The sequence below is a fragment of the Physeter macrocephalus genome, chromosome 1 (genome assembly GCF_002837175.3).
Source record: "Physeter macrocephalus isolate SW-GA chromosome 1, ASM283717v5, whole genome shotgun sequence".
NCBI classification, from domain to species: Eukaryota; Metazoa; Chordata; class Mammalia; order Artiodactyla; family Physeteridae; genus Physeter; species Physeter macrocephalus.
In genome coordinates this window covers 126,429,399-126,456,631 of record NC_041214.2, presented here as the reverse complement: position 1 = coordinate 126,456,631, position 27,233 = coordinate 126,429,399, and the positions used below count along the sequence as shown (strand labels likewise).

Below are 27,233 nucleotides of genomic sequence, written 5' to 3'. Positions count from 1 at the left end.
ACGAGAAAGATGCTTTGCCCTACAGTAGGACATCATTTGAAAAGAACACACCAAATTTGGATTATGAGATATTGCAGAGGCAAAGTAAGTTTGAAAAATGAAATGGAAAAGCAGGCTCATAAAAGGAAAAGTTGGAGGTAGAACCTGGAAAGTGGAGGCCTAAAGATTGGAGGAGAATGGACCAGATTTCAAGATTAGATGGGTGAAAATAGAAAACTCCTAAGACGTGTCTAAAAAGTACCAGCACTGTGAAAACAGATAGTATAGGATGCCCAAACCTGGGCCTAAAATGACCAAAAAAAAAAAAAGCTTTGAAAAGAAAAAGAAAGCACCTACAGGATTAATTCTTCAGATGTTTGAATTACTTTTGATAGAATTATTAATTTAAAAATGAGTTCATGTCTCAGGAACAAATGGAAAGGATTGATGCTCAGCTGAGAAACAACTGTTTATGACACAGCTTATGGTTGCTCAAGAAATGACCATGCCTATAGAATAGCTTATAACTGCTTTAATCATCAACCAAATACTTATTAAAGTTTGGGATTGACATGTACACACTGCTATATTTAAAACAGATAACCAACAAGGACCTACTGTAGAGCACAAGGAACTTTGCTCAGTACTCTGTAATAACCTAAATGGGAAAATAATTTGAAAAAGAATAGATACAGGTATACATATTACTGAATCACTTTGCTGCACAACTGAAACTAGCACAACATTGTTAATCAACCACACTCCAATATAAAATGAGAAATTTTTTTAGAAGTACCCACAGTAAAATTACCTATTTGTTTCAAGATTTACAGGTGAGTAAGGTGTACTTTCATGTTTAACTTACAGATTCATTTGAAAGAATGATGAAAATATTTGCATGAACAGAGGTTTGCAAAAATCACCCACTAATTAGCAGAGCAAGACATCATGGGTTATTATTTCATTATTATCATCTCTTCACACCTCTCAACATAACTGTTCATAAATGTGACTTCTTAAGTTAATGAAATAGAATTAATTGGCCATAATAAACTAACAATATTTAGCATAATGATAGAGAAAATCCAGTTTAATATAAATATGCATATGTCAATGACATTGTTACTTCCAAAGGCAACAAACAAAAGCCATTACCTGTATATTCTTCAATTCATACTATTTCATTAAATTCTGATTTGTATATGAAATAAAGCCTATTCTGAGAGTTAAATTCAGAGGCAGTTCACAACCATGTTTCATACCAGTAATATATATATTTATATATACACACATATATGAACATATTGTTGTATGAGCTCCATTTAGATTCCATAGGCTGAAGTAGTATTTTCAACCTCTTAGGAAAGCTGATTAAATAATTAAGTTCTAAAAGTAATTTATGAAAATTAAACAAACAAATGAAAACTATCAAATTGATGTTAGACATGAGACTTTTCAAAGTAAAAGAACCTATTTTGACTCTTGCAAACCTTTTTTTTTAATAACATTTATATAGTCATCTTGGGATATGGTAATGATTAACTGAAAATCTTTAAATCCAAAGTACTTCTTCAGAGTCTGTAGACAAAGTTACAAAGGATTACCCAATAAAATCTAAGACCATGTCCAGCAAGATACTCAATACCACTGAACAATTTACAGGTAAATTTAAAGCATTTTTAAGGCTCAGCTGCAAACAGCAAAGAGGGTAGAAAACAAAAATGCTATTCTAAACAATGGTAGTGAAGGCAGAACCCTGATCTTGATATCTCAAGAAAGCACAAAATTATTATAAAATTACTTTCGTTATAAAAAGAAACAGATTTGTGTGATATCCATTAAGTACATTAATATGATTTTACTTCTTTTTATAATAGTTATGCCAAGGTAGAACGCTTAGTCAGAGTAAATATCAATTTCTAGCTTATGTATATATCAGTCTATATGAGTTTGGAGTTTATTTAAGTAAGTAAAACAGTAATGTACTTTTTGAGATTTGCATGATACATTGAGTGGGGGAAAAAAAGGAAATTGAGAACCAGCAGGCATAGAATAATCACATTTTTATGATTTTTTCTTAAAAAGCATATAAATACAGAGAGGCAGAGAGATAAGGAGAAAGACAGTCTATCAATGCCTAGAAACAGATCAGGAAGAATACTCACAAAAACTAAAACAGTGGATGGTAGGAGGGAGAGCTAGGCTATTAATTTTGAGAAACGCTACTTTGCTGTTTTCTTTCCATATTTCTTAATTGTTTTAAGTCCTGTTTTTTTTAAAATACATTATAAATCATGTTTGATAATTACAAAAAAAGTAAAATTAACTTCTTTAAATAAAAATGAAAGCATTTCAAATATCAAAATAAAGTTTTCCTGGGTTGCAACTCATATGACCTGTACTGTTCTTAAGCCTCAACAAATATATATGTGCATATATATATGGAAGTTTAATGTTTTTAATTAATGTTCTAAAATTCCAAAGGAAAAACCACTCCAAAGAAAAATGTTCTTTTTACATTTATATGCTCAAGAAATTATGTAAACTGAAAATCTGTAAAGAATAATTTAATCTTAATCAAAATGCCATGTCTTGGCTTTCCAAAAGAGGGAGCTATAACTCCACTGCCACAAATGTATCAGTTGGATACATAAGTGATATATTCAAACACACAATTTACTGAGTTACTGACATAAAATAATTTTAAGAAAAAGAACTTAAATTATGTGTTTATTTTAGCCTTATGATTTTAATTGCCTAAAGAGCACAGTAAAATCTATGAAAAATATCATGATCCACAATAATAAAATGGAAGCTGCTCCAACTCTTTTATGGATCTCTCAATTGGAGAATAAAAATATGACAGAAGTCTCACAATGCTTAGATTTTGAAAAAAAACATAGATTCAGAGACCATAGATGTTATGGTTACTAAAAACTGTGGTTCTGATTATTATATGAAAATAAGATTTAGTATTGTTCAAAAAAAAACTAGAGACAGAATGCTATCCATTTCCTGCAGTGATTATTAAAAATATGAATATTAAATACTGTACCTGAGAGCTTCCTATTGAAAACAATGTTTACAAAACTGACTTTATAAATTAAATCAAATCTTTAAAAATGCATTGCATCTTTTGGAAAAATATAAGAATATAATCTAGTTTCTAAATTAAGAAAGATAAAATTAATCAATGAATTAAAAAGCTCAAAGCAAAAGAAATATTTGTGCTGTATTATGACCAAAGAAAATACATGAGTGACGAAAGAGGAGACATCAGCATCGAATCCAAAGAAATGAATTCAACTTGATAAAGCAATGGTATCACTCTCTGGACAAGTATATTGTAAAAAGAATGCAAAACTGCTCTAGGTTAAATACATACACATATACATTTACATATAAAATGCAAGCAAGCAAAAACAGTTGAAAACAGGGCACCTATTTATTCAGGATGCTATTTATCATGTTTATTTTATCCACTCTCTATGTAATTACATTTAAAAATAGATGGTTTGTTTCTATTAATCAGCATGTGGCCAAATCACCAAGTTTCCATACATTTAAAAGTTTGATTGAGTTGATTAACTACAGTTCTCCCAAATTCAACGTAAGTCAATATATCGCAGAGGATAAAATAGAAGGTAAACTTCGCAGTCTGATTATTGTTTCAGTCATTTATGACATCGAACAAGATACTTAATCTAGCCAACATCCACTTTCTTCAGCTAAAACTGGGAATAATGATAGTATCTATACCTCACAGGACTGTTAAGCAAGGGTTAAAATAGAACAAGCTGTTAAGCAAATAAAATGCTTAAAATAGTACCTTTAATATACTGAACACTCAAAATAATAATTTTTTAATTCAAACTGAAATGCTCTAAAAATTTAAACTCATAAAAGGACAATAGTATCCCTGGAAGACTATTCATAGTCATGAAAAATACTGCAAATAAAAACATCTCTCTTGATAATGTTTTCTTATTTATACCTTAAGCAAGTAACAGATCATTTATTTGGCGACGAGCATTAAGGAGCTGGTATTTTGTAGGCTCAGGACTTACAAACATGAAGAGATGCATAACCTTGGGCAAGCTATAACTTCCTTAAAATTTAATTTTCTGAACTAAAACAAGAATATTAGACAAGGATGATCTAGAAGTTTCCTTCTTGCTTGCAGACTCAAGGATGCTCATTATGAAAACAACATTGTGTGTATGGGTACATACGTTTACACATATGTACAAATAGAGACAGAGAGAACAGGATAACAGAGAATAATAAAAAAACAGCATATGTTAAGTTCTGAGGCTTTGTGAAAATTGATGTTCAATCATAATGTTATTTCAACAAGGAAGGAACCTCTAAGCCATTTTGAAGAAGGAAATGGATTTGGAAAGGCAGAATACAGAAAATGGGACATTCTAGGAAGTGAATGGAATAAAGTAGATATCCAGAGGTGGAAAAAACAAATTCAAGGAGAGTAACAAAACCCGATTCTAGAGGATTACATGAATCTCCAAATAAAAAATAGGCACAATGAACAGAAGAAAGTTTAAAACAACAACAATCATTCGATTAATAAAGAAAATAGAAACGCCACACTGAGGAGCTTAGAATTAACAGCTAAAAAAGTGCCAAGTACAAGATAAAAATAATAATGATTTACATCATTAGATCATTTTCATCCTTTAAAGGTATCTTCATGAAGTCATTAGTTGTGACATATAAAATATATATGTATATATATTGAACAAGTAAACTGAGGAACCAAGAGAGAAAATCAGTGAACTAATTACTAATGGCTAAACTATAACCCAAAACACCTGACCCCTGGCCCAATGCTATTTCTATGAGGCCAGTGAATTCCAAATTAACCCACCAAATCATCAGGAGCTGTTTAAAAGCACAGAGCCCTATTCCTCTGTGATGGCAACACAAAGCTATCTTTGAAAACTACTGTCTTGTGTGGTGGAAATGTCACAGGAGTTAATTTAGACAAAAGGCAACACAGGTCTGAGCTACCAATGAAAAGAATAATATTCAAGAAATCCTAAAGAGGATTTCTACAGAGGTAGACTCATTTAAATTTCTCAACTGAATGTGAAGGTAATAGAAAGGCAAAAGTAAAAGAACTATAAATTTACAGGAGACCGGAGGATGGCAGATGCTTTGAGAGTGGTAAATAAGTTAGAAGTTTACACTGGTTTGCAAATGAGAAAATGAGCTTCGATTCCTCATATTAAATGTCAGTTGTACACTTGCATCTCATCAGATTTTGAGATTCACACATATAACTGAAAGATATATGTATTTTTTTGCAATATGTTCAGAGATTTTTTTCTGTTAAAATTAAACAACTTAAAAACTACATATGATATCTGAGTGTATATACATGAATATATTTTATGTTTATATGAAGGTCTACCTTCCCTCATCCCCCAAGCCCAAGCCCACAAGAACACAGGCACTGTTGAAACGCAGAGCTAAAAGTTAAACTATATTGATTTCATCATTTACTTTTCTAGGAAAAAACAAAATCTTATTTTAAACTAATTAGGCCAGTAAAACTACAAATGTCCTTAACTTCAAATATTTGTTACTTTCAAAGTTTAGTGTAATTTAAATTATTATCCTTCAAGTAAGTCTAGTAGAAGCTCTCTCCTCATAAATAAGGATCATTTATAAACAATATAAAACACTTAGTCTAAGAAAAGCAAATATTTGCTTGGTAGTATACAATTTATGAATGTGAATTACCCTGTAATAAGGCTAAAACATATTAAAGGTATGGATCCTTTTGCAAAGGAATCTCTCTTTCAGAATACATTCCCATTACTCATTAACCTAAGAGATTTGTTTTATCTGTATATTACTTATAAATTATGATAAATTAAAATAATATGTTTTAGGAAAATTTCAGTGTAGTGTGTTTGAGCAATTACATGAAACACAAAATAAGTGTACTAAGTGGTAAGTCTATATATGGTTGACAAACTTCAAGAGTTATAAGCAGAAACGGCCAAATTTGTTCCTGTGACTTGCTGGAGTTCACTGAAAAGACTATGGGAAATGTCTTCACCAAAATATGAAAGACTCACTTGGTTATCGGATGGACAAAAACATGTGTAAAGTATGAGAACAGTATCTAAGTTCATTCCAGTGCTCACAGTTTAATACGTTTCCTATGATACGTGTTTTTCACATTGATTAGATCTTATTGATTATTCACAGATAGTCCTTGTATTTGATTAGTCTCAAAACAACTAGCTTTTCTTATTTCCAACAGTTCCTTTCTTCATTAAGGATTCTCTATCCGTCTTCACTGTGGTAGTTTCATTTTGGCTCACAATCTCCTTGATCTCTCTCATAACATTTCATTAAGATTTCTTTTAAAGTTGTACAGAGATTTTATACATAGTTCCAAGATTCTTAAACTGTAAGCTTTGAGTTAAGAAAATGAATGTTCAAAAGCACATAAAATTCTTTACATAAATAAGTGCTGGGCAAAGCACACACTTTCTATAAACACTCTTGTGAATTTTCAGACATTGGTGGAGTAATCCCATGAACACACCAGCTGAATCTCAGGAAACAGAGCATTTTGTAGGGAGGGAGATAATGCTGATTTACAGGCTCATCAGATACTGGCTTATTATGCAAATTTATAAAATATTTGGCCTGTGCTCACGAAGTCTACAAAGGTGTGAGAATTAAAGGCTAAATAAACATGGCCTCTGCACATGTGTGTGGAAAAGAAAATAGTTGAGATTACAGAGCATCAACTAAGTACCAGGCATTGTTGTGAGTGCTTTTACCCTCCCATCAATTCTAGGGGGTAAGTATGATTATTATTCCCAGTTTAGAAGAAGCAACTGAGGTAAGAGAATGATTAGCCAAAGTTCACACCATTAGCAGGTGTTGGAAACAGCAAGTGAACACAGGTAGTCTGGTTGGAGTCCATGCTTGTATTTATTATGCTATTATCACCAGTCAAGGGAACATGGAGATACATATCCTCTGAAATATAAGTAGTATCGGCACCAACATAATGTCAAAGCCATCTAATAGGCAGAGTGCACAGGAGTAATGTTACATGGTATCAAGTACATATTAGATATTCAAGTGAGACATGGTACTGCACTGAAGAGTGTTATTGAGCAGTACACTCAAAGGAGATTTGTTCTACCAGATGTATTATGAGAGAACAAAAATTTAAATAACGAAATATGAACTGTGAGAGAATAAAAACAATCACTATATTTCTTTATTGTGAATATGAAAAATCAGAAAGTTGAAATCTATTTGAGTACTCTTTCTTTGAAATTTTTTGAAATGTATTAGTTAGATTTTTTTTTTTTAATACAGACTGGGGGATAGTCAAAAGGCTCAGCTATGTAACTTACTCAAAGCCATAAATGGCATATAATGAACTTATATTTTCCAAAGTCTTTTTTATCCAACTCACTATACAAAATAATTTTTCATGACACCCAGCTAACAAGTTAGTAGATGGACTCTAAAATTTGTAAACATTTACAATAGCCAAGACATGGAAGCAACCTAAATGTCCATCGACAGAGGAGTAGGTAAAGAAGATGTGGTACATATATACAATAGAATATTACTTAGCCATAAAAAAATGAAATAATGCCATTTGCAGCAACATGGATGGACCTCGAGATTGTCATACTGAGTGAAGTAAGTCAGACAAAGAGAGATATCGCATGATAACAGTTATATGCGGAATCTAAAAAGAAATGATACAAATGAACGTATTTACAAAACAGAAACAGACTCACAGACTTAGAGAATGAACTTATGGTTACCAGCGGGGGGGCGGGGAAGGGTGGAGAGAAGGGATAGTTAGGGAGTGGGGATTGACATGTACTCACTGCTATATTTAAAAAGTATAACAAAAACCTACTGTATAGCACAGGGAACTCCGCTCAATGTTATGTGGCAACCTGGATGGGCGGGGAGTCTGGGGGAGAATGGATACATGTATATGTATGGTTGAGTCACTTTGCTGTGCACCTGAAACTATCACAACATTGTTAATCGGCTATACTCCAATATAAAATAAAAAGTTAAAAAAAATTAAAAATAAAATTAGTAAACATTGACATGGTAATTCCAACTTCATCTCCAATGCTTTGCATCTAAGAAAATTGCTGTAGCAGGACTCCTAGAACCTAATTAATATAAAGTGACTACATGAATTCATATATCCTAATCTTGCATTGGGGTAGAAGGGCTGAGAAAGGTCTCCATGACTTATTTCTCTGCTCAGCAAAATGAAATATAAAGTCTTGTTCAAGTACCCCTTTATTGCACCTGGCCCATATTCTTCCTTGTTAGAATTAAAACAGCTGTATACAACTAGTCAAAATAAAACGAACATGTTCTTGCAAGGGACCTCAAGATCTACAAATTAAAACAAAACAAAACAAAACAAACAAAACAGGAAAGAAAAAAAAAGAAACAAGATTTGAGGACACAATTCTGTTTTTTAAAGCATTATCAACTAATGGATGTGCTAAGCAATAACAGAGTCCTCTGAACTGTTCTCAAATTATAGTCCCTGAACCAGCAACACTGGCATCATCTGGGAACTTGTGAAAATTCAAAATTTCAAACTCATCCCAGACCTACTGGATCAGACACTCTGGGGTGTGTCTTTTAACAAGGCTGGCAGGTGTTTCTGATATGAGCTAAAGTTTGAGAACCAGTGCTTCGGGATACTGCTACACAGGGTTTTTTGGACGTGTGAGTCCAAAAACATGGGGAATGAAGGGTTTACGAATAAAGGCAAAATCTACAGTATGATCACAGCAGTGGATGCCTGTGGATCATGCAACTTAGTAAAACCGAGTTGGGAGAAGGGCAAGATCCCTAGAGCAGAGGAGGTGAAGGAACAGAGAGGCCAAAACAAGCATGCTGACAGGTCTCCTACGAGGATATAAAAATTACCAAAAGTATTTTTGTTAAAAATATTCTCTCAAGGATATAACTGAAACATTTTAAGGTGCTTCTGTCCTCCCCATATTTAATAATTTTATCCTAAAATATCTTTTAGAAAGGATAGATTTTGAGAATATAATTATTTTAATAAGATTCCATTTACTAATGGTTGCACGTAAAATGTTTAACCAACTTACTAGTTTTAAAAAGCAGTCTTCTTTCTAAAGCTCTTCTAATACTGTGTAAATATCTTGAAAATCACTTTCATTAATTATTACAACTATACACATAAATGCTGGCTCACACACTTTCCTTATCTGATGTTCCTACAGAACTTATTTTTTAAAAAAGAGTGAAGATTTAAGTATGTGTATTCAAAAATGCTCACCACCAACACAAAAAATAAATGATTAGAGCCAATACCAATTTAGCATTTTTAAGAAGGGAAGGGAAATCGTTCTTCTTGAACCCTAATTTAAATTTAGGTATCTCAACAGTACCCATCCAGCTGTCCTATGAATTTTCTGTCACAGAGGTGGTTGGTTTACATTCTCAATTGTGCTACTCAAGAAAACCAGGTTAGGGCTTCCCTGGTGGCACAGTGGTGGAGAGTCCGCCTGCCGATGCAGGGGACGCGGGTTCATGCCCGGGTCTGGGAGGATGCCACATGCCGCGGAGCGGCTGGGCCCGTGAGCCATGGCCGCTGAGCCTGCGCGTCCAGAGCCTGTGCTCCGCAACGGGAGAGGCCACAACAGTGAGAGGCCCACGTACCGCAAAACAAACAAACAAACCAGGTTAGAGCCTAGTTGCTAATTCTGCTCAGTACGCTTTTACATCTCACACTGCTATATTTACATGCAGTTGTTTTCATTAAAATCCTACTCTTATTTTGTGCAGAAATTGTTGTCAAACTTAAAATAGCATTAAAAGTGAGACTGGCACTTCATGATAATTTGGACATCCTTCAAAAATGGCACAATTTTAAGCCTCACATAATATCTAATAAATTCCAGATGGCTTTAGGATTTTACTTTCATTTTATTTGTTTAATGTTGGTGTTTGCAATGACCTAAAAGTATACCATTATGATTGCACTCTATGAATAATACTAGTTATATCCTTGAGTGTATATTATTAATATTATCAGCTATCCTCCAAATTTTCTTTTTTTATTATTAAGAACACCACACTTTTTCTGTTATAATGAATTAAATCATAAAAGTTTTAAAACAATGTGTTTCTATAGCATAACAAATTAAAAAAAGGATACATTACTTACAGTTGTTCTGAGAAGTATAAAAAAGAGTTTCTAGCACAAGGTTAATTCTTCCTTAAAAAGTTCCTTTTAAATGGCTATAGCAGTAAATGCTAATTGTATTCCAAAATAAACCCTCTATTTTCCTTTAAATAAGACAGAACCTGCTGAATTTTAGCTGGACAAATGGCCCCAAAGCTAAAGCCACATTTCCCAACATTCCTTGCAGCTAGGATAGCCAATGTAACAAAGATCTGGCCAAAAGGATGCATATATAAATGATGTGTTCACATCCTTAAAAGAGAATGCCTTGACCTTGTTTTCCTCTTTCTGCAGGAAACACAGAGAGATGGTGAGTGTTGTTTATCATACAGATAACATACTTGGAGATAGAAGACCAATGGGATGTAAGGAACCTGGTCTGAACATACACATGTAGCAGAAGCAGCCTGTCCACAAAGCACTTACTGACTTGGACTCTTACTTCAAAGAGAAACAATCATCTATCTTTATTCAAACACTGTTATTTTGGTCCTTGACGAAATAAAATATATATACGTGTATAAAATAAAATATACACGGGTGCATGTGTGTACAAATGTGTTTGTGTATACTTAAATATATATATTACGTATAGCATATGTTCTATTGAATATTCCTAAAAATTAAACAATGTCAAATTCTTTTCTGTGTGCTCCCAAATGCATTACTGTCTTTGCTACTTGCTCATAGGAAAACATGTATTCTAAAAAAACAGATTAGGATTTGCAAAGGTTTATCATTTTAGCCAAAGGCTATGCTTGGTGGTGTTCTTAAACAGTTATCAGGAAATCACAGGAACTGTAAATGAACTAATATATTATAGCAACATAACATAATGTTAAGAACACAACCTCTATAGCCAGATTTCCTGGGTTTGAATTCCAGCTCTGCCAGATATCAGCTAGCTATGTGACTTTGAGCAAATTATGTCATCTCTCTGTGCCTCAGTTCCTCATCTGAAAAAATGGGGATGATTGATAATAGGACTTTCCCAATAGGGCTGTTATGAGGGCTAAATAAATTAATATTTGTAATATTTAAAATAGTAACTGGTACATAGTAAGGGCTATCCGATAAAGGAAAGAAAGAAAGGAAGCCTTTTACAAGGAACAAACCAGATTATATTTATAGCCTAGTTTAGGCTATAAATTCTGGATAGTCAATCACTGCATATTTTAAATTATGAAATTATTTTACGTACTGCATTTTTAAAAGAAAGTAAACGGAGAAAAAACATAGGAGAAAAGGAAGAAATCAACAGGTTTGCGGGGTTTTTTTCCCTTGTGCTTGTCTCTGAAGGTGACCTCTTTGGGAAACGTATGTTATTTGTTCTCTGAGCTGTGTATGATTAGTTTCTTCATCATACACAGACAAATTAGGAAGGCTGCTGTGGTGCCCAGAAATTATCCATTAAACAAAGTCAAAATTAATGATAAAATTGAGTTCCCTTTGTGTTTGATTTTCATCTATCTGTACTCAATTATAAACGAGCTATCAAAGAAAGCTACCCATTAGCTCTTAATTCATAATGACTCCAGAAAGCAACCCTATACTGCCACTGATATCTCACCAACAACCTCCTATTCTCTGCAGCGCTTTAGCTGAAAATGAAAAGAGAAAACAAAACTACATAATCCAAACAGCTCCTGATCCTGAGTCCTACCATGGAAAACTAGGACATCAGGCTTAATATATGCAAGGTGTAATACGTTTTCATCTATACATGTGAAAGAGACATTTAAACTATTTTTTCTTTCACCATAATTTATTGTGCCTTAAATAAAACAGTCATAACAGCAACAGTGCATCCCAGATTTCTATTTCATTGTGTCAGAAGCAAATATTCTTCATTGTGTCAAAAGCAAATATTCTTCAAAGTTAGAGAAAGCTTTCCATGAGGAAAAAGTCTAAAACAGGGAGGATATGTGCTTTATCCAGAGAGAAATAACATCTAATTATTTATTTGGGGTAAGAGTGACATCATCCCATAAGTGGACTTTTCTCTCTTCATAGTACTCATCTAAATGCCTAAACACTCTGACCTCTGGCACATCCCATAGTAAATCCATTCTGTACCCTCCTAACTAACTGGTTCTGAACTATAAGGAAAAAGAATTAGGCATTGTCCATTTATTCATAGGTGATTTAAAGAAACATTAAAACAGATTTGAATCCTGATTTGAAATAATTCCCTACCCTTATTCACAGATTTATGTACATTTAATTTATATTCTTCTTACTTCCAAAAAAAGAAAAAAAGACTACTCACAATTTTAAAATATAATATATTTAAAAATAAAATGAGAAGAAAAAATCAGCAGTTACAATGAAAGTGGTCAGGAGAAAAGGGCTGGAGGGCAAGGAGACGAGATAATGGTCTAGGACTGGAGCTGGATGGTTATTGCAAGTGTACAATTCACTTAATTTTTAAGCCTTCTGACAGACAAGAGAAAGAGGCGGGGGGGAACCATAAGATAAAAATAAGCATTTCAAATCTTCAGGAGAAAGGCAAACTTTTTTTCTAATATTAAGTTTTCTAAACAGTGACTCACAAGAATCTTTGTTTTAAAAGTAACATAGAAAATGCTAAAGACTCATTAAAACAAACTGATTTTCAGACCAATAATTTGCTTACTTCAGTTATTTTGTTTGCTTGTTTTTAACCCTGGTATCAACAGCATTGCTCCTATAAACAGCAATTCTACAGGCTGAAGATGCCTAAACTTATAGAAAATTTAAAATTACTCAAACACACTTTATACATTTCTTTCACTTTCTGTATAATGTGCATATGCAAAAATATTTCCAACAGTAGCAAGTGTACTTACCTAATGATCCCTAACCCTTTCATCCATGCAGTCAATAAACATTTATTGAATAGCTTCTATGAATCAGATATTACTAGGTTCCAGAGACACAAAGATGACCAAGACACTGACCCTGTCCTCAAAAAGTTCACACTCTAAAAGTACATATCATCACAGTGAGTATAGTGGAAACAGGCTCTAGAGAGGCTTATAGCAGAAGGGATATTTGGTAAGTAGAAAGTGGCATTCGGGATTATGAAAAACTTCACCAAAAATAAATGGCATATAAACTCTATATCAAAGACTAGGAGTTTGTCAGATTACTAAAATAGGGAAAAGCCATTCCACATAAAAGGGATGCTGTCTTTGCATTTGCTGAGATGACCAGAACACCATTTAAGCAACAGCAAGTAATTCAGTATGGACAGTATACCTTATTGTTATGGACTGAATGTTTGTGTCCCCCGCAAAATTTATGTTGAAACCCAACCCCCCAGTTTAACAGTACTAGGAGGTAGGGCCTTTGGGAGGTAATTAGCATTAGAATGAGATCAAGAGGGTGGAGCTCACAGGAATGGAATTAGTGCCCTTATTAAAGTCACTAGAGAGTTTGCTTCCTCTCTCTGCTCTCCACCATGTGAAGAGACATTACCAATGAGAAGCTGGCAGTCAGAAAATAGCCCTCACTAGAATTCTACCAGGCTGGCACCCTGATCTCATACTTCCAGCCTCCAGAACTGGGAGAAATACATTTCTGTTGTTCATAAGGTGCCTAGGCTATGGTACTTTATTATAGCAGCCCAAACAGACTAAGACAAGGATAAAGACAAAGCTGGAGAGGAACCCAACGGCCAGGGCATGGAGGGCTTTGTATGGTAAGCTAAGGAGTATGGAATTCAGCCTAGAGGTCATTGTTGTTCAATTCTTTTAAAACAAAGAAATCATTATTTAGACATAAACATACATGGGAGCCCAACTATAAAACAGAAAAGGAATCTCCTTATTTCAGGTGAGTGCTGGAGAATCTGAAAACTGACCTGGTCAGCTTCTTGTCACACAGTTGGAAAACCCTGTCTATAACCAAATCAGGGGTGGGGACAGTTTATCACAAAGGTTTTTAGTCAGAAGGATAACATGAGCAGATTTCAAATTTTAGAATGATGACTATGGCTCTAATATGAAAATGGATGGGGGGAAAATGAGAACCAAGGAGAAGATGATTTATGAGGGTAAGACCATTTCAAGAAAAGAGTAATAAATGAAATCCTGTATTAGGACAGCGAATAGTGAAATTTTTAGAACATGAAGGATAAAGAGGAAATCCAAGTGACTACCAGGAGAAAGGGTTGATTACATACAAAGGAATTAAAATCAAATTATCAGGATTTTATCAGCAACACTGGATATAAGACAAAACCAGAAATATAAAATCCTAGACAAATACATAAGATCTCAAGTCATCACTAAAAGAATTTCTACAGGATGTGCCATAAGAAAAGAAAGTATTAACAAGTAAGCTGCAAAAGCAATGATTTATGACAAGTTTGAGTTGGCAGGTGGTACACAGCAAAAGAATGTATTTTACCCATTACATAACTAGAAATGATCACTCAGGAACTGCAGAAGATTCAGATCCTATCGCAGGCCATGACACAGTAGAAATCATCTATAAATTTATATGAAATACTAATGTGAATATGTGGTTCAAATGATTCATAATGGTAAATGATATTTATATTGTTTCATTCATAGGTCTTAAATTTAAATTATCATCATCTAGCTACTTGTACCATTTTACTTTATTTTTTATTAAATCAGAGTAGGAGAGGATAGAAAACAATGAATTGGAAGTGAGGATATAGAAAGAGAAGATGTACATGATAGTAAAGTTCTTCTTTCTAGGAATCTTTATGACATAAAAGAAAAAGAGAGAACATTCAGGATCCATTAACAGTGACTAATTTTTGTTAATTGATAATAAAATTACTTCAGCATTTTTATATGCTCTAGAAGAGAGAGAATGAACATTTCTGAGGAAAGAAAAAATGAGATCATTAAGGGTCAAAAAACACCACAGGTTAAAGAATAAATTGTTCATTTTTTTTAATTATTGAGGTTTTTCTTAAAGTAAGAAATGTAAGATTTAAGAAAAAGCAAAAAAGAATCTCTTTCAAAATTTAGCAATTGTAGGGCCCTGCATGCTTTTAGAGTAAAATTTCCTAAAATAGATTCATTATTCCATTTACTTTCCTTACACATGTGACATCTTCATAAGTCAATACAAGTTAAACCGACCTCTGTCTCCCATACAGAATTGGTTAATTCCTGTATAATCTTGCTTAACTTTATTTTCTTTTATTCTCTAATAGACCCCTGACAACCTATTCATTAGTCTAATCCATTAACTCCTTCAAGACCAAGCTTAAAATGAATCTCTTTCCATAATCATTCCCTAACTAACTATTCAACCTGTGACCTTTATTCTTTTCCATCTTTCCAGTTTCCTAAGAATCTATCGCTAATCCTTGTCCTCTCCCCCTGTCATCTTCTTTCTTGGGTCCCCTCTTAGCCCCATTAATATTTAACCAAAAATGAAAGGAACTAACAAATATAAAAAAGAAACAACCACATATTCAATTTACTTATTCTTACTTTCCTGCTATAACCCTCTCAAAAAAAAATAAGCTTCTTCCTCTACTCCCTTACCAGCCACAGAATGCTCAAGTGACTCATATGTTTATGGTGAGTTTTCTCCAAGTGGACAATAAATTCAAAGTGCAGGCATTTTGTCTTTTATTTCTTCACATACATCCAGGGAAAACAGTGCAATACATCGAGTGCAGAAAATATAAAACTAAATATGTGCTAACTAAGATATTAAGAAAGAAAAAGAGTAAAATCTGATAAATTAATGTGGAGCACGCTCAAAATAGAAGGAAACACTCACACTTTCTACCTCATCCACCCTCTAGGCAAACAGAGTTATGCTAAATATTGGTAAAAATACTGCTTTGGAAATTTACACATTTATTTTGTTTCCTGTCAACATTCTAGAGAGCTTCAGAAAAAAACAAAAGAAAAATGAATCGATTAAAAAGCCTTTATTCTCATCTACAGAGGAAGACCACTTCCTAGTATGTTATTTAGGTTCATTAACATTCATGGTGTATTTTGCAAACACAGAGAGTTATAAGCTCTGTGGTAAAGGAAAGTGCATCTAATTCTACCTACACATTCTCCCACAATTAGATGTTTCAGGGTCTTAAAGGTTGATTAAGTTCAATCAGGTAAAAAATGAAGTGAGTAAAGGATTTTCTGTGGGTCATGGAGAAGAAAATCTTTATCACATATAATAATATGTAAAGACACCACAAGCTAGAAATAATCAGTCTGACCAAAATTTTATAATCATGGCATACGATAAGAATGTAATACTCAACCGAGGCCCCAGAATTATAAAATATTCTTCTATCCGGTAGATGTATTTTTTTCTTCTTTCTTTTAAATACGGTGGTTTAAGAAGTATAATCAAAATAACAAACCTACCAAACTTCTGTTAAAATAAATAACAGCAAAGGAATGCAAAAAGTATTAACAGAGAAAGACAGAAAAGGAGGCAACAAGAGAACAGAAATTTCAACAAATTTTTGGAACTTAGAAAGTAGTTGGAGTGGTAAGGAACTAAGTAGACAGGAAAAAATTAAAATCTGCTATTGCAGAGGAAGAACCTGAAGAGAGCTGGTCAGTTTGCTTCACAGAAGCCCTAGGAAACTCGGCAGCTGGAGGCTTCTAGTACTATGGCAGAAGGTAAGATGCAGTGTTAAACAAGGGCACTGTAGCCTCTTCAGCAGAGCCTTTCCCTAACCCATACAGATAAACGTGTATTCCTCCAAAATGCCACCTCTCACCCCTCAAATGGGAGATCAGAGGTTCACTCTCTGAAAAACACTGAACTAGGAAGGCTCCAAGTTCAGAGACAATGAGCATAGCAAATGGCAGGGGTGAATCATATGGTTAAAAACAGGGGGATTCAGTGTCTTACTGAAAGTTGGGACCCTTATCTACTTTCCCTGTCCTTATGCATGGATGCCAGTAGCCACATAAAACTTCCTCCACTCCATACCCTTTCCACCCATCCCTTGTAAGAGACTGGAAGATTCACCTCTGGAAAAACTAAATGACCCCAGAGAAAAACTTTCACTTCTTTCCATCAATATAAAGGCTGTCTCAATTTCTGGCTACCCAACAGTGAAGATCACCAGGAACAAAGCACATCAGAAACAGAATTTTCAATTGTGTTTTCCTAACTCATTCTAAAATATGATTATATTACCATGGATCACCAGGCATTTCAAGACAGCCTGCAACACAAAAGACAAGGGACTAAAAAAAAACCAAAAACACACAGGAAAAGAAAATCTGAAAGAAACAGTGAGGGGGTGGGGGAACAAGAAGAAAACCTGGGGAAAAAATAAAACATCTATAATACTTTCAAAAAGATAAAACTATCTTTGAATATTTAACAAAGACAGAATCTACACAAAAGGTAGACAACACAGGCATGTTATTAGAAATGTTTTTAATGTGATTACTAAAATAATGCAGTTGGAAGATAACTTCTCAAAATGGAACAGGAAGTCAAAATGATGGGGAACTTGACAAAACATAAGAAAATCTAAGAGATTCAATATCCAAATACTAGAATATCCTAAAACAGTTCACAAAAAATGTGGAGAGAAGGAAATAGATGAAGAAATGACACAAGAAAATAGTCCAGAAATAAAGGATAAAGTGCTTATGAGATTAACCTTCTTAAGCAAATATGTAAATACTAATTTTTCAACATGCCACATCCCTGCCCAATGGTATCCTTCTGCCTAGCAATCTCATTCTAGCTCTCAATAACTAGTTTCACTTTATGTAATCAATCTGATCTCTTATTCTCTAAAACGCCAACTGTTTCCACAAACTTTCTATCTCCTTTCTATTCTCAGGGAAGGTCACTTCAATACTCAGCACCCTGAAAAATAGAGACAATAGTCCCCACACAAAAAAGCAAAAGCAATTATGGTATAAAATAATTTGTTAGACCTGAGACAAGGCTCAAGTTCTACTTCCTCTGTATCACTTTTTTTTTTCCTTTTTCTCTCTGTGAACCCTTAGCCTGACCAGCAGTGTAGCACAATGGTTAGGACCATGGACTTTGTTATTAGACAAGCCTGAATTCAAGTCCAAGCAATACCATCTGCTTAACCTCTCTAAACTTCAGGGTACTCATCTATGAAATGAATATATAATAACAGTATTTTATCTCACAGTGTTACTGTGAGGATTAAATTAAATATGAATGCAAAATAATCTCTAATTTATTTCATGTGTCTCATCTGAGAAAACTGCAAATCTAGGTATTAAGTTCCATGACCCTTTTCTACCAATCAATTGTATAACATCTAAATATAATTCAGAAAGCAATATGATCTGCTCTGAACCGAACTGTGCCCCCCACCAAGTTCATATGTTGAAGCCCTAATCCCACTGTGATGGTAGTTGGAGACAGGACATTTGGGAGATAATTAGGTTTAAATGAGGTCATGAGCATGGGGGCCTGATGATAGGATTAGTGCCATGTGAGTGCCATCTGTAAGCGAGGAAAAGAACTCACCGAACTCAACCATGCTGGTTGATCACAGACTTCCAGCCTCCAGAACTGTGAGAAATTAAATTTCTGTCATTTAAGCCACCCACAGTACAGTATTTTGTTATCGTAGCTCTAGATGATTAATACATGATCCTTCAAAAAGGTTAAAAGTCTGGTATCAAAAATCCTTTATCCTAGGCCATTTTGTTACTGACTTGGCATGGAAAAGTTAAAGTACATAAACATCCCAAACACTTAAAAGAAGACAATTTTAATTGCCATTGCTAGTCATATGGATATTAATAGGAATGATTTTTTAAAAAAAAGAAGAAAATGTAAATCAGAAGAAAAGAAAGGAATTCTTCAGTTTGCCCCCAACCCACCTTTCAAGTTCACTTTCCCCGACCTCTCACTTTTCCTGACGTGGGGTCTTTCACTGACCTCCTCACCTTATTACTTTACTTTTTAAATGTTCTGTTTGGTAAACTCACTTAAAAACATGGAAAGGAGACATTTACGTGACCATATAAGCAATGGGATATCTTCTTCCAAAGTGTTCAATTGAAAAGACCAGGTATTTTGCGAAGAAAATAAAGCTATTATTTCAATGGTAGGTAATATTCTTTTTTGAGAATGGTTACCAGATAATTCGTAAGAGAAACATCCACAACTGAGTTATAAAGGTCAATCCCTTGTGGAGTGAAATAAATTTTCAAGTTCAATTTAAGACAAGATTTTTAATTACCAAGGTAGACTACCTAGGGACAATTTCAGATTGAAAGGCCAAAAACCTTAAGTTAGTTGATTTTTAATAGAGAATTTAACCCCAGCCCCCCTAAATAAAATCTGATAAATCATTTCCCATAAGTGAAAAACTAATTATATCACCATATTGATATTATAATAGCATCTAAATGTTTCCTCAAAATTTGAACTATCTAAACACTATGAGTGATACTTTGGGCCTAAATTTCCAGTAAATTTATCCTCACTGAAATCTTTAGAGAATAATAATGAAGAAAGATTACACGACAGTTGATTGATATTTTTTGAATGTTTACTGTTAGATATAGATTTTTTTTAAGTAAAAAGGTAAAAGATACTTTTTTTTTTTTTTTTTTTTTTGGCGTTACGCGGGCCTCTCACCGCTGTGGCCTCTCCCGTTGCGGGGCACAGGCTCCGGACGCGCAGGCTCAGTGGCCATGGCTCACGGGCCCAGCCGCTCCGCGGCATGTGGGATCTTCCCGGACCGGGGCACGAACCCGCGTCCCCTGCATTGGCAGGCGGACTCTCAACCACTGCGCCACCAGGGAAGCCCTAAAAGATGCTTTTTTTAAAAAGTTTTTATTATTTCATTTCATCCAGGTCAAATGAATTTATGAAAAAAAGCATAGTATAGTACACAGCATAGTGTTGAAAGCACCTTAGTCCATTTGGACTGCTATAACAAAATATCAGGGACTGAGTGGCTTACAAACAACAGAAATTGATTTCTCACAGTTCTGGAAGCTGGAAGTTCAAGATCAGCTGCCAGCATGGTCTGGTGCGGGCTCTTCTCCAAACAGCAGAGTTCTTGTTATATCTTCCTGTGGTGAAAGGGGCTAGGGATCTCTCTGGAGTTTCTTTTTTAAGGCCACTAATCCTATTTGAAGGGCTATACCCTCATGATTTATGCACCTCTCAAAGCCCTACATACTAGTAACATCACATCAGGAATTAGTATCTCAACATATGATTTGGGGGGAGGACACAAACATTCAGACCATAGGAGAAAATATAAAAGTTTTAGAGTTGGATGGGAGAGGCAAATGCCTATCATTATTAACTGTATATATTAATAAGCATTCATTCCTAGTAATCATTTTTTCTCAATGTATAAAAACAACACATGAAAATTAATTCATTCACTGTATATAACAAAACAGAAAGAGATTCGTGCATATAGAGAACAAACTAGTGGTTACCAGTAGGGAGAGGATAGGAGGGAGGAGGAAAATAGAAGTACAGGATTAAGAGATACAAAATACTACTTATAAAATAGATAAGCAACAAGGATATATTGCATAGCACAAAGGAAATATAGCCATTGTTTTGTAATAAACTTAAATGGAATATAATCTATAAAAATACTGAATCACGATGTTATACACCTGAAACTAATATAATATTGTAAATCAACTATACTTCAATTTTAAAAACTGTAAAAAATTAATTCATTCACCCACCATTTAATGCAAAGAGTAGGTAATTGGCGCCCATAAAATTTTCTAATTTAAGAAGACAAAAAAATTTCTGCAGCACTTTAAAAAACTGGAAATTTCAATTCTTACAAACAAAATATAACAAAACAAATGGCCAAAAGACCTAAAGCAACAATGGAATCAGTAGTATAATAGTAGCCTCGCTTCACAGTTTCCTAAAATCAGGACTTACAGACCACAGAAAAATCAAGCTCTATGGTTTATTCCTTCAAAGATTGGGCCTAAAAATGGCTTTAACATTCAATAAACATTTTTTGAGTGCCTACTCTGTGCCAGGCACTCTTCTAAGAATTGAAAACATACAGTATTAGCAAACAGAACAGCAAAGGCCCCTGCTCTCGTGAAGCTTATACTGACTTGGAAAAGGGATTATACATATTAAATTTAAATCCTTCTTATTGTATACTATAGCTACTTTTTCTCCTTTTCACTTCAGATTTAGGAGAACCTTGGCTGCTCTCCCATATAAAAATGTCTCTTTATTCCAGACAATATGCTCTTCTGGTAACTATATTATGTGTGACGGTATTTCAGTATTTTCAGGTACACTTATAATTCCATTATTTGTAAAAAACTGCAAAACAAACATACAACACATTTTTTATTTTAAATATACTTTAAGTAGCTCTGGTTAATATTGTTAAATAACAAATGCCAATAAAAATATAATTCAGTTACAGAATCTATCAGGAAAAATGCTATGAATGCTATCACACGTCCAAGGAAGGGAAAGAGATACAAGGGACATGGAAATATTATATAATTATATGAGCATGGGCTAAAATCAAGTAAATGTTAAAGGATTTAGATCGCCTCTCATGTAATCAAATCTGTGATAGGTAATCCAGACTTTGGGACCCATCCTTCAAGCCTCCCTTGAGGAGACAGAAAAGGGCAGCTGTGATGGCTCTGCACACCCTAAATGCAGAGCTGCATGGTCAGCCAAAGCAGAGGGGAAGTAGAGGACAGGCAGGCCCCTAGGCTAATCTAAGGAGAACAGGAGAAGCAACAGCCCTGATATCAAAGATCAGAAAGAGATCAAGAAAATCATATCCCCAAAAGGCATGGGTCTCCAGCACAGCCTCCCACATTTATGTGGCTCATCACAAAGTCAATTATATCAAGTCTGTCTCTACAGGTAAAAATTCTCTGCCCAGCTGACTTGAAGACAGGTTTCATTTTTTTGTTTTTAATCAAACTTTCTGTTTTCCAGGCTAAACTTTTGCAATTATTCAGTGATCCTTCTATAAGGTTTCCAAAGTTGATAATAATACAACTAGTAAGTTCAGTACCTTACCAACCAAACAATTCCAGCCTAACACATTTCAATTTGCGATGACTTCTCTTAAATTTTCTCTATTTAAAAATTTACACTGTTTCTCCTATAATTATCGTGCATCAGTTTACATTTTAATAGTTTAAATTAAACTTTTCAAACAGGACAAAAAGAAAATAGTAAGTTCAAATGAAAACAGGAGGGAGGAAAGTACCTTTAATTTGGATCCATGAGGTACTAGGACAGATCTATTCTGCTTTGGTGGGATATACAGCTCCCATTTTCCAAAATCCAGTTTTTTATATGGGTATGCAAATGGATTCCAATCATCTGAAAAAATAAAGATTATCAATTAACAATAGCATTATAGGACTAATAATAAATTTCAATCAAAGCATAATATACTGCCTCCTTATACAGAATCAAATTGCCTAAAAAACATTGTTTTCTAAGGTACTAAACAAAATACTAGTCATTTAGAAAAAGCAGGTTACGCTTAACTTATTTTTTAAAAAACATATTTGAAAGTTTGCCTTTTGCATCTTAAAATTAAAGATTACAACACATTTTCCATTGTACTTTCAACTCTATTACTTCTATCAATAAATAGAATGATGGGTCCTTTTTTAAGAAACACCATCAACAAAGGGAGATAATATGAAAAAACCAGAAACGCATTCTAGGCAACCAGATAAAATACATGTTATGGTAGAAAAAAATGGTGAAAAATTACTAAAATCATATTACCCAAATCCACAAGTATGTGATAGAACTGAGTTAAAATCTAAAGAAACGCCTCAAGCAAGAAAGGTAGAAGGTTATAAACTACAAGAGGCAAAGGGGAGGTGGACTGCAGATGCTGAAAGAAAGCCAAAATGAACCACAACAGACCCATGGACACACAGAAATTTAACATGTAATAGAGGTGGCATTAAAAATCAGTGAGTAAAGGACACACTGTTTAATAAGTGGTGCTGGGACAAGTGGTGATCCTTATGAAAAAAAAATGAAGTGTATGTCTACCAATAATATTACTGAAGAATCATTTGAACATAGATTAATGTTTAAATATGATAGACAAAATGATAAAATGCTTAGAAGAAAATACAGGAAAAGATGTTTATAATCTTGGGTTTAAAAGTGTTTTTTAGACAAGATACATACATGTACACACACATACACATACATAAAAAACCTTAAGGAAAAGCCTGATAAATTTGACTAAAAAAATTATAGACTTATCTTCATGCATAGATAGATAGACAGAATGACAAAACAAGCTACCAACTGGGAGAATACATTTGTAATGAACATAACAAGAAAGAGCATCCAAAATATATCAAGATCTATAAATCAATGAGAAAAAAAAACAGACCAATAGAAAAATCAACAAAGATATTCAGGGGAGGACATATGAATGGCCAATAAACATACATAATGATGCTCAAGCTCACTCATAATTAAGGAAACACAGATTAAAAGAACAGTGAGATGTCATTTCCCACCCACTGGATTAGCAAAAATTAAAAGTTTGAAAATAGCAAGTAGTCAGCAAGGATACAAAATAACACTGCAGCTGAGGGTACAAACTGGTAAAACAATTTGGCATTACATAGCAAAGTTGAAGCTATGTTAACTCTGGGGTCTAACAATCCTACTCCTAGGTAATACCCTAGGGAAATTCTCACAAATGGTCACAAGAAAATATTCAAAGATGTTCACTGAAGAATTGCTTGCAATAGCAAAAAATGGAAGCCTTTGAAAGTTAAATCAGACACAAAATGGGTAAATACATCATGGTGTAATTAAACAGGATGTTATATAATGCTATAAGCTGATTGGATTAAATATTCAATATATAGGAATAGGTAAAACATTAAAGTTCATTTTAAAGGTGTATAGAAATACAATTAATGTAAAGTTCAAAAAATATGCAAAATAGTATTATATAACATTGATACATACATATGTAGTAAAAATATCAAAAGAAAAATAAGAATGACAAACATCAAATTCTATTGTGATTTCCACTGGGTAGAGGAAAGGGAACACAGGAAGTTTTAATAATATCTGTAATGTTTTATTTTTTAAGGTAGGTGGTGTACACAGAGATGCTTATTACATTTTCACCTATTTGTTTATGCCTAAAATATTTCACTGTTTAAAAAAAACTTAAGCCCCTGTGATGCTATGCATTATAGTGCTATGAAATTAGATTCTCAATTAAGGAGATAAGAAAAACACCAAGAAGCTGGTTTTATGCTATGATTTCTTCTTTTAGACACCAATACTTTCACCACATTAGCCTTAAGGTTTTTCACTCTCAGCCAGTCTGAATGTTATGGGTAGAGTGTGGGTAAGAAACAACATGTAAATAAAGGTCCTTCTAAACATTTTTCTACTCCCCATCAGAAGACAATCTGAAAATATCTAAAGGAGGTTTATCTTCAGGAACAGCTCAACAAGCTCTGTGTTACTATATTCTCCTGCCCCTAAAACATCAAATGCATCTCACCTGTTTATGATGTGACATTCCTTTACCAAAGCAAAGAATTTAGGGCATAATTAGAGAGAAGGAAAAAAGCTTGAAATATGAGGATCTAGGTAGTGTAACACTTTATACATTTACTGAATTTCTTTTTAAGCTAATCATTTAAGACAATTAATAAAATTAAGACAAGTAGCAGATCTTTTCCCGGTTAGTTAGATTTGAAAATAAAGGGTACAGTTCCTTAGTTCATTCATTCATTCATTCATTAAATATGTACTGAGAGGTTAATGTAGGCCCTGCTCTATGCCAAACTGAAAATTACGGTTCAGAATGACATTCAGATTTCATTCAGAAAAGGTTAAACTGAGTAACAGTACACCAAACCAAAGAGTAAAATATATAATATAGGACCCTCTAAACATTCAACTATAAATAAGACTGTTACTTTGAAAGTGAAACTTCAATTATATGGGAAATTTTCTTATGCAGATTTACTTAATAGCTGTTTTCAATAATGTAAAAATAAATGTGGGTTTGAATATTAGTTGTTTTTTTTTTTTTTTTTTTTTTGCAGTACGCGGGCCTCTCACTGTTGTGGCCTCTCCCGTTGCGGAGCACAGGCTCCGGACGCGCAGGCTCAGCGGCCATGGCTCACGGGCCCAGCCGCTCCGCGGCATGTGGGATTTTCCCGGACCGGGGCACAAACCCGTGTCCCCTGCATCGGCAGGCGGACTCTCAACCACTGCGCCACCAGGGAAGCCCTGAAGGAAGCCCTGAATATTAGTTTTTGAATATCAGTTGAAATAGTTCTTCAGCTTGCAGTCACTTGAGTTTTAAGATCTGTTTAAACAGGTAATATTTTAATATTTGTATAAAGAAAAATATTTTTATTGAATCACATTTCTCCTTTCATAGTGTCTTAGAGACACTAACACACGTGCTGATTATTTCTAATCCTACGCTGTAAAAAATGTTTTTTCTATCATTTTCAAGAGCTTCATTTCATTAGCACACCTCCTCTTCATGGAAATCCTGGTGTTAACTTCCACTACACGTACATTTTTCTTGCTGAACTCCAATCTTCAAAGAAAAATTTGGAACATCTTCACATATGTTCCCAAAGAAAATCCATCTACAAACCATCATAAGCAATGTAGAATATACTAAAGGTTTCATAAGGGAGAGAGAGGGGAAGGTTGGCAAGGGGCGTACATACATGAAACAACTTGAGATTTTTGCATTGGACAGCTGTCTCCCACATAAATCCCTCTTCAGCCACACCACCACCAATCTTTTATCTCCTTGATTCCTTCTCCAATCAGTGTTCAGCCCTGAATTTTCCTTATTCTTCCTCCTTTATTAAATACTATTGCTTCCTTCCATTTGAAAAATGGGCACCAACCAAACTAACCACTTCTACTGTATTACAGGCATATGAAAGATTTTATTCTAATAAAACCAGTTTATCCCTAAAATTGTTTTCTAAAAATAGCTAATAACATGAGCTTTATTCTACAGGATACAGATATCTAAGGTCCAGGAACAGAATAGTCAGAAAAATCATTGGATTTGGATCTGTTCTCATAAACTTAACATTAAGCCCTTAGTTAAGAAAGAAGGAACTACCATTAAGGTATATTCAGGTATGACTGTGGGAACTAATTGTGGAAGTACACAATTAAAAATAAGTAAATAAAAATTAAACATCCAATGATTGGTGTAAAAATATTAAACAAAAGTGAATGTTTTGTTTTTAAATGGAATTTTTTTTTAGAAAAACACAGAAGGCAAAATAATAAGAGATCAAAGATACATTTTGGGGGAATTTAAGTCTTAAGTGTCATGAGACTTTATTCCTGAAAATAACTGAAAGTAAAGTAATATTAATAATGATAAATGGTTCTAAGGCATATTAGATATATCTAAAGTGCATACTTTTAGAGCCAGATAACTCATTTGTCAATTTAATCCTCCATGACTTTATATCCTGAATCTACAAGATAGAATTAATTTTAATTAAGTACTTAAAGCAAATAGTTTGTATCTCTATGTAGGCCTCAGGACAGGACCAAAAATAGCCTATCACCACCTGTGACAATTATTTGTTTCTCTATCACACACAGAACTACATATTGAGAGTTCTGTAGTTCAGTGATTCTCAAGCTTTAGTTCACATCAGAATCACTTGTTAAAGCAGATTGGGCTGATTAAAACAGACTGTTGGGCCCCACCCTCAGACTTTTTTGATTCAATATATCTGAAATATGGCCTAATAATCTGCATGTCTAATGAGTCCCTACATGATGTTTATGCTGCTCGCTGAGGGACCATGTTGAGAATCAACTTCCTGGCTCAACGGCTGACTTCAGGTGTTCTCTGCTCATAGCTTTGTGAGTGATGTTCTAGATTAGATTAGATTTACAGATTACCAAATAATGTTCCAAGTCAGTAGCTCAAGGAAATTCTGAAATAGAAATTATCACTAATAATCCCTCAAGGCAAATATTACTCACATGA

The 27,233-nt window shown here is 34.0% G+C and overlaps 1 protein-coding gene across 1 annotated transcript in view; it reads right to left on the bottom strand.

The window, feature by feature from the left end:
- Positions 1-27,233, bottom strand: part of GBE1 (1,4-alpha-glucan branching enzyme 1) — a 305,486-nt gene that overhangs the window by 167,982 nt on the left and 110,271 nt on the right. The window contains exon 3 of the mRNA XM_055086124.1: positions 22,440-22,555. Coding sequence (XP_054942099.1) covers positions 22,440-22,555 — 116 coding nt within the window. The remainder of the gene's footprint in view (positions 1-22,439; positions 22,556-27,233) is intronic.